General features: G+C 40.0%; 1 protein-coding gene across 2 annotated transcripts in view; it reads left to right on the forward strand.

Annotated features, from left to right (window-relative positions):
- Nucleotides 1–12508, forward strand: part of LOC131050105 (uncharacterized) — a 66306-nt gene that overhangs the window by 19226 nt on the left and 34572 nt on the right. For both annotated transcript variants that reach the window (XM_057984256.2, XM_057984255.2), the window contains exons 2-3: nt 10353–10547; nt 10983–11080. In XM_057984256.2, the coding sequence (XP_057840239.2) occupies nt 10353–10547; nt 10983–11080 (293 nt within the window). The remainder of the gene's footprint in view (nt 1–10352; nt 10548–10982; nt 11081–12508) is intronic.

Genomic DNA, 12508 nt, shown 5'->3' on the forward strand with positions numbered 1-12508 from the left:
GCCTGATGAAACTGGAGGAACGAAGAATAATGGCACAATGGGCAACGGAGGTAGCACAACGATGACGGAAGTGCTGGCATGACAAGCACCTACGGCGGGTCAACTTCCGGTCGGGGCAGTTGGTTGGCTCGGACCCTATAAGATCAGAGAGGTTGGCAAGAACGAGGCGGTAAAGCTATCCACTCTGGATAACAATCCAATCAGGGACCCAGTGAATGGTTCAAAATTGAAAGTCTACAAGGAACGGGACAAAACTGTGATCGGGATTAACATGCTGGGGTACGCTACAAAAGGGGACTAGACCATTGGCCAGAGCAAGGAAGTCGATGAAGACACGGTGATACAAGCAGAGCCCTACCGAAGGGATGAAGATTGGGCAAAACCTCTTGCAGCCATGGAAGAACGGCTTGTGCCAAAACGGGTGGAGGGTGTTGCGGTTCCTAGGAACCACAAGCACCTCACAAACGCGTATTTTGGGGACCCAACTGTATGGGTGCGGATTTCTGGACATTGGAAGAAGCAAGCCTCGTATGAAGGTCCTCGAGAAGGGTACGTAGCATACAATATCGATGAAGAGGTTGAAGCCCGAAAGAAAGCCGAGAGTGCAAATAAAGAGGAGGAACCTGAAGACCTGGAGGCGGAACTGGACTTGGAGTACGGGGCAACCCTGGGCCCCTGTTTAAAAATGGTGCTGAAAACAGAAGATTTATTCATCATCGCCTCCTAGCCAGGTGAAGCGGAAGCCGGACCCAATTCATTATACCGGGTAATCCCTAACCCTGCGAGACCACCAGAGGTTGACGGAGAGAAAGTAAAATGATACCAATAGTACAAAGGTCGCTACATTGACAAGCGATATAAGGGGGTGGGACCCGCTCCGCTAGTTGACAAGATATGGGACCTGGCGTACGTGGGTTTGTGTTGTGCACAAGAATGCTATAGGAAGCTGCCGCACGTTTGTATGTGGCTGTAGGATTCGGAGATAAAACTGAAGACCCAGAATGACCCCTCAGGAATGAAGAGGAGCAGAGGAGACGAGGACACCGACCAAGGGTCAATTAAAAGGCGGAAGGAAGTTGGGACGAGTGGCAAGGGAAGAGTGAGGAAGAAATATAGTACCCGCACAACGAGGAGGAAACTAAGGGGGCGGAAAGATCATTCAACAGCATTGGTAGAAGCAATAAGCTACCCGGTGGAGCCCAAAGGGCCATCTAAACGGTGCAACCTAACCCCGGGATACCTTAGTAAACTGAAGGTACGAAGAATTGCATTTAAAAAGTGCTGTCGAATAAAAGAATTAAAACAATTGCTAAGAAAAGGGGTATTAAAAATTGGGAAAGGGAAATATATGGAAGGGAGAAAAAGGCCAGGGACAACAAGTATTAAAAAATTAAAGTATAAGGCAAAAGTGATGGAAGTAAGTAGGGAAAAAAACGCATTTAATAAAAAGGCACTTATTTTATATAAAATTAAAGAAGCATTTAGGCCTAACCCTAACCTTGACAAAAGCAAGTGATTATAAAGAGCCCCAGGAAGCCCATTTGTATACAGCTCAGAGAAGAAATGCAAGCAAACTTGGTAGTAGGACGAAATCGAGAGGAAGAAGGCAGGGATCCGTACAGCTAGGCACAAGGAAGAAACTAAGTTCATACAACGTACAGACTGATCGTATGGACGAGCATGAGGAGGCGTGGAAGGAGTTACTAGTTAGTCCGTACAGCGTACGGATTGCCTGAACATAAGGATGCGAGGGCCAAGCATCTAGTTCGTACGACATACGACAGTTGTAGCACAAAGCGACGTACGACGGTCACACCTAACCTGTACGGTTTGTGCCGATCTCAACAGACTAATCCGTACGACGTACGGAGTTCACAGTACATCGTATGACATAGTCGTCCGTATGGGGTGAATTGCAGAACGTACGGCAAATTGAGAGGGATGTACAATAGCGTATGACTACCGACGCAGAGGAGGGAAAAATCGTACGGACAGGGAGACAAATACTGTATGGTACCGTACGAAGGCCGACACAGGGAAGTCCGTACATGCAGAGAACGGGCATATATGAAAATTGAAAGCGTTTTTTGGAAAATGGAATAGGCAAAGTTTATTGTACGGTCAGGAGAAGGAAGGCTATGGAATCCGTACAGTGGAGAGGTAGCGGCTAGTACAATGGGCTGTACAAATTGGCGGAGTACACTTTCAGACGATTATAATAATGGTCAAGTATGGGACAAAGACAGGAGAACAGGGCAAAGCAGTTGCAGTGCAACCATGATAGCTACAGATCTAGCCAGCAGCAACAAGAAGGCCAAAATCACGCCAAAAGTGCAGAAGGATCCAGAGGGAATCACGACGAAGAATGTAGCCTTTGAGAGTGTGACTGGCAGCAAATGCCATACTTGGTGTGAGGAAACTTCCCCTGACCATGTGATAAAGGATTCCCTCAGAAAAGCTCAGGTAGACCATGCCATCTAGATGCCGACATTCAACATCAAGGATTTTGAGTCAGTGCTATGAACTATGGTATCTGGATACAATCGGCAAGAAAGGGCTTCCATCATTCAGTTCCAGGGATGCACGGTACGAGTTTCAGTCAAACCAGAAGACTTCAGGAGGGTATTTGGTATACCCGAGAAGGGGGCATCTGCAGCGAAACCAACCAAGAAGCTCACCAAGGAAAAGAAGAAGTGGTTGATGGATTTGGTATGCAAGGATGACCTCACAGAAGAGCAATGGAAAAGCACCTTGTTTGACAGTAGGGGGTTGAAGCGTGCGTTTATCGCACCAGGAGAATGGAGAATGTTGATGGACTTGGTAAAAAGTCGCCTCACAGGAGCCAGCCATGCATCCAACATAGCCGTCTGGATGATAGGGTTAATGAATGGGATTAAGTGTGGCAAAGTGTACAACTGGGGGCAACTTTTAGCGGAAAGAATTCATGATTTCCTCAAGCTGGAACACAAGACATTTTACATGTGCTACCATGCCATTAGCCTATTTCTGGATGCCGTACGCCTGCAAGTATCGCCAGAAATGTGGGGAACTTTTGAACCGCGCGAAAGGGTGGAACCTAATAAGCCCACCATGTACTATTATGCCCATCTGGACACGCTTGGGCACATCGCGCAACCAGCAAAGAGGAGAAAGTTGGATGTATCTGTGGAGGTGGAAGATGACAGCAGTATCGAAGATTCTAAGGAAGAGGCTGAAGAGACTGAGGAGCAGGAAAGTGGCGATGAGGGGTTCCGTATGGCACCACACACAACAAGAGAGGATGAAGGGAAAGCGAAATCGTAACAATAGGAAGAGGAGGAAGAGGAAGAGCAACATGGAGGCCTAGGGGCACAATGGAAGAGCATGTGGGTGAAATTTACACCCTCAAAATTATCCTCTTCAGCACACTTCGTACCACAGGAAGCTCTTACAGTAGCAAGTCTGGTTGGAGACATACGACTAGTAGGGGTGCTATTCCGAAAATTCAATGAAGGAGAACCACCGGCACAACGACGGGTGTCAATGTAGCAAATAAGTTTAGTTGTACTTGAGTCGCAAGTTGTACCAGCCGCAGACCGTACCAGAATGGCAGACCGGACGGTGGCAGAGGAGGCCGTACATCATAGTTCGAATAAAATAGCTCCGGAGATGGCCGTACTAGGGGAAGAAGAGGTAGTTGTACATGGAATTGGTACTAGTACGACAGGTTCAGGTACGGGCACAACATGTACTAGTATGGTACCAGTAGGCACTCGTATAATAGGTACTAGTACGGTACCAATAGGTACTAGTACGATGCCAACATGTACCAGTACGGTACCAGCAAGTACTAGTACGGTGCCAGCGAAGAAAGATAAGTCAGGGGATGTGCCGTTGATGGGAGATGATCTGGAGGAGCTGGCAGTACTGGAGACACTGACGGATGAGGATATAGATGCATTGTTGGATGGGTGGTTGGGGTAGTTTGCACTCACACCTCACCCTCCCCCCTCGCCTTCACCACACGCCATGGCCGTTGGACCAAACCAGACACAGGACAGGACTACCCCTATCACAGATTAGGATGAGGGGATGTCTGTTGAGGAGAAGAACAGAGCAACAGGAAGTTGTGGGTAGAGCCCGAAGATCATCAATGTTGGGGAAAGCAGGCCGAAAGGACTACTGGTAGGACTTCACCTCATTCCACCAGACCTTAGCGATCCAGTAGGCTGGCTTGCTCCAACGGTTCTTTGGGGAGCTGTAGGGGATTTCGGATGTAGCACGTGGAATGGCTCAGTTGACTGGGCAGATGGATGCCGACAACTTTGTCGACGCAGAGAAACTGGGCCACTTGATGACTTCTGGATGTGCAAACGAGTTTGCATGCCACTTCGAGCTGCAAGGGTGGCTAGATAGTAGTACACCGAAGATGGTACAGGAATGGACGTGCATGCGACTGGTGGAAGGAGGGGGCACCTTGGGCGCCACCTTGCGCAGTATGGAAGGATCCTTTCCGGATGTGTACCTGGAGATGCAATAGAGTCAGATGGAGCAGTAGGCTTAGCGATTGTATGTGGCAAAACTAGAGAAGGAAGGGGAGAAGCGTGCGCAACTAGCCGCAGTAGAGAAGAACTTGAGGGTGGAGCTAGAAACGAAGGTGACTACATATGAGGCCCGTTGCAACATGCAGAAGGAGGTACAAGTACTGGCAGCAAAAGTGGCCGAGCTTACCTTACAGATGGAGCAAAAAGACAAAAAACTGTTGGAGGTCGCACACATGGTGAAGAAGGCACGGGAACGACAACTGATGGCAGAGAAGAATCTTAGAGTCCACACAGGGCAACAACCTTCTTCTTCGACCACTACAGGGACACCTCCTCCCCCTTCTCAGTCCTAGTCTTTTGTTTTGTATTTCAGCTCCTATTGTCTTAGTCGTTTGGAAGACGACTACTTTTTTGGGGGGGCTGATGTTAGGGGTCAATATCCCATGTTAGTTTGTAGTTGGGTTGGGTGATTATGTTTATGATTATGTTTATGTTTATGTTTATGTTTGAGTCGTCAAGAGGTTCCCGTGGGGTAGATGGTAGTTAGTGACGGTTGGCAACTTGGCCAACCATTGAGTCTATATATGATTCGGATGGAACCTTGGCAAGGATGGTATTGTACTGACATATTCTTGAGAATTCAATAAAGATATCATTCTTCTGGTATAGCTATTTGTTATTGTTACTTATGCTTTGATATATGAATGCTCTGTTACATGAATAGTTGGTACGTATGGGAAATCCTTGTTTTATCCGTGAGTTTACCAACCTCACATTAAGGACTAAACAATAGCCTACCTTTGTTTTGTTTTTGGGTGGTGGAAGATCGCCCGTAAACCGAGATGCTCCTACATCATATAGGTTTTAAAATGCTAAACAATACTAGATGGAAACGATTTCCTTAAGCTTATGTTGAGCATGCTATGGTTTAGTGGTAAGGTGGGGTGATTGCTATGATGATTAATGCCTTGAGTTCTATCCTCACAAGGTGTAAGTCACAAACAAATTTGGACAATGCTAGGGCATGTCACTAGCAAATCTAGTGTAATAGAAATCCCCTCGTTGCAAAATCAGGTGGCACAATGCCTTAACTACCATTTGGCAAGGTTGCAGTGTAACGATCATGGGTACAATTTAGCATGACCCATGTTTACTAGTGTGTACATTCGAGTGTGACACGATCAAATCGTAAAAGTGTAGCCCAAGATTACACAATATAGATAATGCCTAAAATCTAATCATAGAGAACCTAAAAAACCAAATTTTGTATAAAGAATGCAACATGCAATACAAAAGATATATAAAAGATACTCAAATGAGAGCTAGAGTGGGTATATATAGGATACGTCACTAAGAGATACAAATGTACAATCAATATGGGATAATAGGAGATGTGGTCACATGTGTAGTACATCTCCATCAAACATGGGAAGTACAAATGTCCTAAATAAACTTAATATGCTAGGCATGAATAAAACTCAAAAGGAAAGTAGTCTAGTAGTAGACATGATCACACCAACACCTCCCTTAGGTTCAACTTAGCGAGGTAAGCAAAGAGAAAAAGAGAAAAAGATTTAAAGACGATTCTTGACAATTGGACTTGATTAGGTACTCATATACAAAAAGGTCTCTCATAAATAGAGAAAAAATAAAATCCGTAGGAAAATTCCTCTCCAAAAGAGAGAAAACAATAAAAAATATTTGAAGGAAGGAGGACATAAGATGACCTCCCAAGGACAACTTCCTTCACCCTAGCATTCATTGCAACTAACAATTACGAGGTGATGACAAAGGTTTAGAGAAGATGTTGACAACTTGCTCCATTATAGGAAAATACTTCAAGTTGAGAACACTATCTTGGAGGAGTTGTTGAAGGAAGTGCATGTGAAGCTCAATGTGTTTTGTTTGTTGATGCTCCATTGGGTTGTGAGAAATGTGTATGGCACTTTAATTATCACACCAAAGTATAGTGGGATGATCAAGGTAAATCTGAAAAACCAAACTTTGTCATCAGTTGACCCAAATAACTTCATAGCTAGCTAAAACTACACCTTGATTCTTGACGTTTGTGATGATAAAGCTATAGCAGATTGCTTCTTGCAAGATCATGCAATAAGACCATAACCAAGGCAGTAGACAAAACTGGAGCTGGACTTTTGATCCTCAACATCACTAGCCTAGTTTGAGTTAGTGAAGTCCACAATTCGAGAAGCTCTGCATGTGTACTGCTTCAAATATACCTCAAAATACACGAGGCTGTTTTCTAGTGATTCTCATGAGGTTCATTAGAGAATTGATAGACAAGCATACTTGCAAATAAAATATTAGGATGACCGTGTGTCAAGTACAAAAGGTTGCCAATCAATTGTCAATTCAATATAGCTGCTTAGCATCAACCTTGGGTGTAGTGCAATTGGCAAATAGTGACACTTAATTGAAATGGTGTGGGGTAGGCTTGTAATTAGCCATGCCAAAATGGTGAAGCAAGTCAAGTCCCTTCTTTGGTTGAAAAATAGAGATCCCCTCAAAACATTGAAGGGCTTGAAGATTGAGGAAATAGTGTAGAAGCTTGAGATTGGTCATATCAAATTGCTTCATTGTTGCTCTCCAATTGCAAGAGGCTTTCAACCGCAGTCTCCCGAAGACTCCTGCTGTCTCACATGCAAAAGGCACCGATTCCCACACTAATAAACAAAAAAACCTAAAAACTAAAAGTTAGATGCACTGGGAAGCTGGAAATTAAACACAGTACAGAAGGGAAAATGACAGCCAATGCAGGGCAGGAGTTAATGCAAGCTAATGAGACCACAAGTAATTGTCATTTGGCTATTTACAATTTGATGCAAAACTCAAAAGATATTCATATTTTCTATATTCTTCTTGTTGTTCCTTTAATTCCTTTATGTAGACTTTGCGGTATACACAATGGGGGTGAATTCTATTAGATCCTTGATAGTCGGGAGTTTTCCTATGAAATACATTTTCTTTCTTCATTCTTGTGAGTATGTCTATATTCATATTCTCATATATATAATCTATATTCACATTCTCATATATATAATCTCTATTAACATTCTCCTATATATAATTACATAGAATAGCAAAAGGATTTGTAGTGTTGAAAGATTCAGCTTGTTGGTCTGGGCCGTTGCCTTCAATTCCTGATACACTTTGTCTATATTCATATTTAGTTTTACAAATATACCACCTATTTTGATTTTTTATAAATTATTAAATAATTTTTAAAAAATTTGGCATCTCCAAGCACCCCCATCTCCTATTTTGAAAAATAGCTGTACCAGTACGGTACCAGTCTCTAGAGTCTCCAAGTACCCCCGTCTCGGTGCAACCTTGTTTATAAGACCTAAATTAGGATTTTCTCTAAATTGGCATTACAATTATGTAATTTTACTATAGAATTCTATTTGTAAATGAATTGCATTTTGTTGAAATTGTTATTTTTAGGCAAAATCAGGTATATATCAAAAGGGGATATTCAATGTAGTCATATGTGTACGTCTCCCCCAAACAAGTAAACTACAAATTCCCTAAGTAAACTTAAAATGTCAGGTGTGAATAGGACACAAAATGAAATTAGTCTAGTAAAATAAATGTTCATGTCAACAAAGATTGTGGCTCAATCTTACCAAAATTGTTGTGAAAGGCAATTCTTAGCCTTGTCCAAGATATACCATGAAAGAAAATTGCCCGTTTCCCAAGATTTTGAAGACAGTATGTTTTTAAGCTCATAACCATTTTGGAAACTTTACTTGTTTCCCCATTATATGACATAGCACTGAAATCATTTAGTTTGATCTCCATTAAAGAATAGTAATATAGAGATGATATATCTGAATTAATTACTCCATGCAAATCAGTTTGTAATATATGATGTTTGACACTTTGCCTTTCCTAATTTTTTATTTCCTTGACAATTAAATGTTTTCCTCTTCCGGCATTCTTAAAGCTTTGTGCCTAACCGTCATGAAAAGTGTGCACTTGCCTACTTCAATGCCACGGCATGTTGGCCTTTCTGAAATTAGGTACATTATTGTTGTAGGCTTCTTGTAATTTTTTGAATTCTATCCTTAAGCACCTAGGCATTTGTCTCTTGCTGGCTATATTATTTACCCAATGGTTATACACCTTGGTACTAAGGTGCTCTGGAAATTTGGTAATTTTGTTGGCTGATATAATGGTAATCGAGGATTTTGGCATCCTTGCAATCCCTCTCAAAACCTGTACATTTCTCAACAAAATGTAATTTTGCATGTTTAACCATTCAACTATGTGTGTATAATGCTAATTTCAACAGAATGATTTATATCCATCTTTTCTTCCAAAATTTCCATCAGTGCTAGGACGTGTGGTATTCAAATTTCAACTATTGAGTTTTAGAGTATGTGGAGCTTTTGTGTCTAGAAAGTGGTTATCTCAATTAGTTACAGGCTATAATAAATAGTTACTAAGAGATTGAAGTACATGTGCTCTAGTATTGCTTTTTTAATTTAGGTTCCTAGTCAGGTTTGCACTAGTAGAAGTACTAATGCTGCTGGCAGTTTGAGGTACCTCCCTTAAGATATTCACCTTGTTGGGGTTGCATCTTCTTTACCAGCGTGTGGAAGCTGAAACCTAATATATGTCAACAAGTTGAATTTCCCTAAGTTATTAATCTTCACTTTGGCACATTAGATTTTCTGAATAATGATCTGAAGGGCCCTGAAAATGCAGAATACCAAAATTTATCAAGAATTCTGGAAGGTTTGGAAGTCAAAATTTTGGTTCTTGACATGTGTCTTTTTCTACTTCAACTCTTTGGATTTTACATACAAGTTGCTTCAACTGTTCCCTATGCAGCTACACAAAGTTCCACTTAGCGGAGACCTGATAATAGCACAGAGGGATTTATGCTCATTCTCTTTAAGCATAATTCAGAGTGTAGAATGAAGTGGCATCACATTTCTTCTCAGATATTGCAACTATTTTGTAGTAAGAAGAGACTAATAGCATACATCTCTCATTAAATATGGCTTCACATACCTCCCTAACTTAGTGCCAGTAGTTAGTTCTTTTATTCAGATATTGTGCTTTTTGTCTATATTATTTTTATTACTGTTCTTTCATGATTCAAACAGGTACAATTCCAGAATTATATTCATGCAAAACAATTGATTTAATTAGTTGTTTCTGCCAATAATACATCAAAGTTTCAACAGTTTGGTATGTTGTCTAGTGGACCTGGTCAATTCTGGATCAGTAATTCTTATGGTAATGAAAAGGATGTCTGGTTAGGAAAAAGGTAGGAGTAGCTATTTCAGCACTCTGATTGCTGTTAGTGCTTGCTGATGTACTTGTATGTTATACCCCAATTGCCTGTTTTTGTCTAGGGTACATAATAATAACTCCTTTCTCTGATTATTTCTCAGGATGGAGGTTAATATATATGTTCTTAGAATATATGGTTTGGGGTTTTTCTTCTTTAGATTTAGTTGTTAGAAGCACAAGCTCTCATTGTATTGGCAGCGTATATTTTGAGCATCATGTTATGTTGGAGCAGTTGCATTTGAGATTAATTGTGTTAGGGTGACGGCTATTCATTCAAAAATGGAATCACAGTTAAAAGATCATTAGACAACCTTTGCCCTATACCTTTTTGCTTGGCCAGAGTCTTGGGCTGAAGAAATATTATATGGTATCCATGAATTTTAGTGGTTTATGTGATTTGCTTCTGTTTTATTCACGAATTTCCACACTTCTTTTCCTTTGGGTGTAGGTAAACTTACTGAATGATCTCTAATAGTTTTGAAATCATTTTGGCATCTTCTACAGGCCTCTGTAGTTGCTAAAAATGTTGTTTCAGATTTGCAAAGTGCAGCTGAACCATCATCAGAGTCTGTTAGTGAAGATGGAATAGAGGCAGAAGATGTAAATAGTCAACTTGAACCTGAAAATGAAGAGGAAAAGCGTAGGAAAGCTGCATTGGACCGACTGGAGAAGGCCAGCCAAGAATCTTTACTGGGGCAGGTAAGTTTCATTCATTTTTTGTTATTTTCTTAACAGATCTATTACAATATAGGGAACTTTTGAAGCATAAAAAAATGCCTGTAAGCATGGTAGAGAAAACCATCAAATTGGAAAAGAAAAATACATTATATTATTTTATACTTTTATTAAACTGTAGGAATAACATTAGTGCATTGGAGAGAGTGAGTCAACGTCTTTCCCCCTCAAACCTTATCACCTTATTTTTCTACTTTTAAAGACCTATACCAAAATTTTTATAAGTTAGTTATTTTTAGACTACATGTTTTTGATGTTAACTTGAAAAAAGTTAATATATTTCCTTTTTTGAGATGTTTTCCATCATGAATGCATTTTATATTTTTGAACCACTCTTTTTTATTTTAGAGACATGTCTACTATGCTTTTAAGTGTGATTCTATTCTGATCTTATTGCAGGGCCTCAAGGCTTTTGACAGCTCAGTGGAGAATATTGCTTCTGGGGCATGGCAAGCTTTTGGCAGTGCCTGGAAAGGAGGCAGCAAATGGGTTGAGAAGTGAGTCAACCATCGAGAAATTTTATGTTCTAAACTGATTCAAATTTTACGCTGGATTCTTTTTCTTTTCAATTTCAAGTTCTTAAGGTCTTGGAGTTCTTTTGTCTTCTCTGTGTCATGTCTAATTAAGTATACTTGTGAGTTAAGGGAAATTCTGTTTTGCCTGTAATCTTTCTACTGGCTTTCGTTAAAAAATCATGAATGCATAAAATATCTTTAAGTAGCATGCTTGCCATATGATAGCTAACATACAAATATAAACTTTCTGCACATTTTTTCATTTTGCATTGTAGCCTATAGATGTACATTCCCTCAAATAGGTAGCCTCATAGGGATCATAATGGTAATATTATCAAGCCAAAACAATCTGAATATTAATTGATTCCTTATAATCTAGGTAAATTTAAAGATTCTTGATTACTGTATGAGATATTGAATGGATAAATATTTCTTAGACTTCATGGTATACTACTGGATACACACAGTAGATATAGACTATTTATGTATTGAAATGTAAAATAGATTATATAATTTGATACTTATGAATGGATGAATGGGTGATAGTTTTTTCATATGCGTGATCAAGTGGCATGCTTGATATGAGTGTCTTCTTGTCAAGGTGATAGGTCTCATCTCTTGGTAATGACAATTAATAACTAATCGGGATTAATGATGTTTGTAACGTGCCCTCTTGTGTTAGAAAGGCTTAGATCTTGAAGCACCATGAGAATATAATAAACATTAGGGCTTGGATAAATATTGAGAGTATCAATGAATAGAATCAGGCTTGACTCATCCAAGATCAATCTGAAAAGTACAAGGCATCTTTGTGAACCAAAAATGGAAATATTTTTTACTTGAGGACTGTTGGCATGAACTCTGAGAGTGTCTTTTACAATTTGGATAAGAAATCCACATATATTGTCGAGCAGCTTGAGAACTTAGTTGTTGGAGGTAATGACATTCTCAAGAGGAAGAGTGCCAGAAGGGGGACATTTCAATTATTCTTTGGATTATGCAGATCAATATGTTTAACCTTGGTTGACTATTGATATTGAATAACTTCATATTTGGGATTGGTTTGACATAAAATTGATCATCTGATACCTAATCATCAATTTGAATTGCTCTATTATTATTATTAAAATCCTTTACAAGAATGCCAAGTTTGTTTATAGTCATATTACTTTTCTTTCTGCAGCAATATCTTTTTTTTTCCTTCTTTCAAACTTCTACTTTGGTAAGAGTTTGATTATGGTTATGAAGGTGCAAAATCTCTTATCTTTGTCAATGTAAGTTGCGAAGAGTGCTTTTAGTTTCAAGCTTTCATTACCTTGGTCTTCTAATTTACTTTTTAATATTACAATCTCTTTTGTAAGTTTTGTTAAAGTCACCATAAGGATTTAGATGATCAAGGATCACTTGCAA

Source organism: Cryptomeria japonica, chromosome 9 (genome assembly GCF_030272615.1).
Source record: "Cryptomeria japonica chromosome 9, Sugi_1.0, whole genome shotgun sequence".
NCBI classification, from domain to species: domain Eukaryota; kingdom Viridiplantae; phylum Streptophyta; class Pinopsida; order Cupressales; family Cupressaceae; genus Cryptomeria; species Cryptomeria japonica.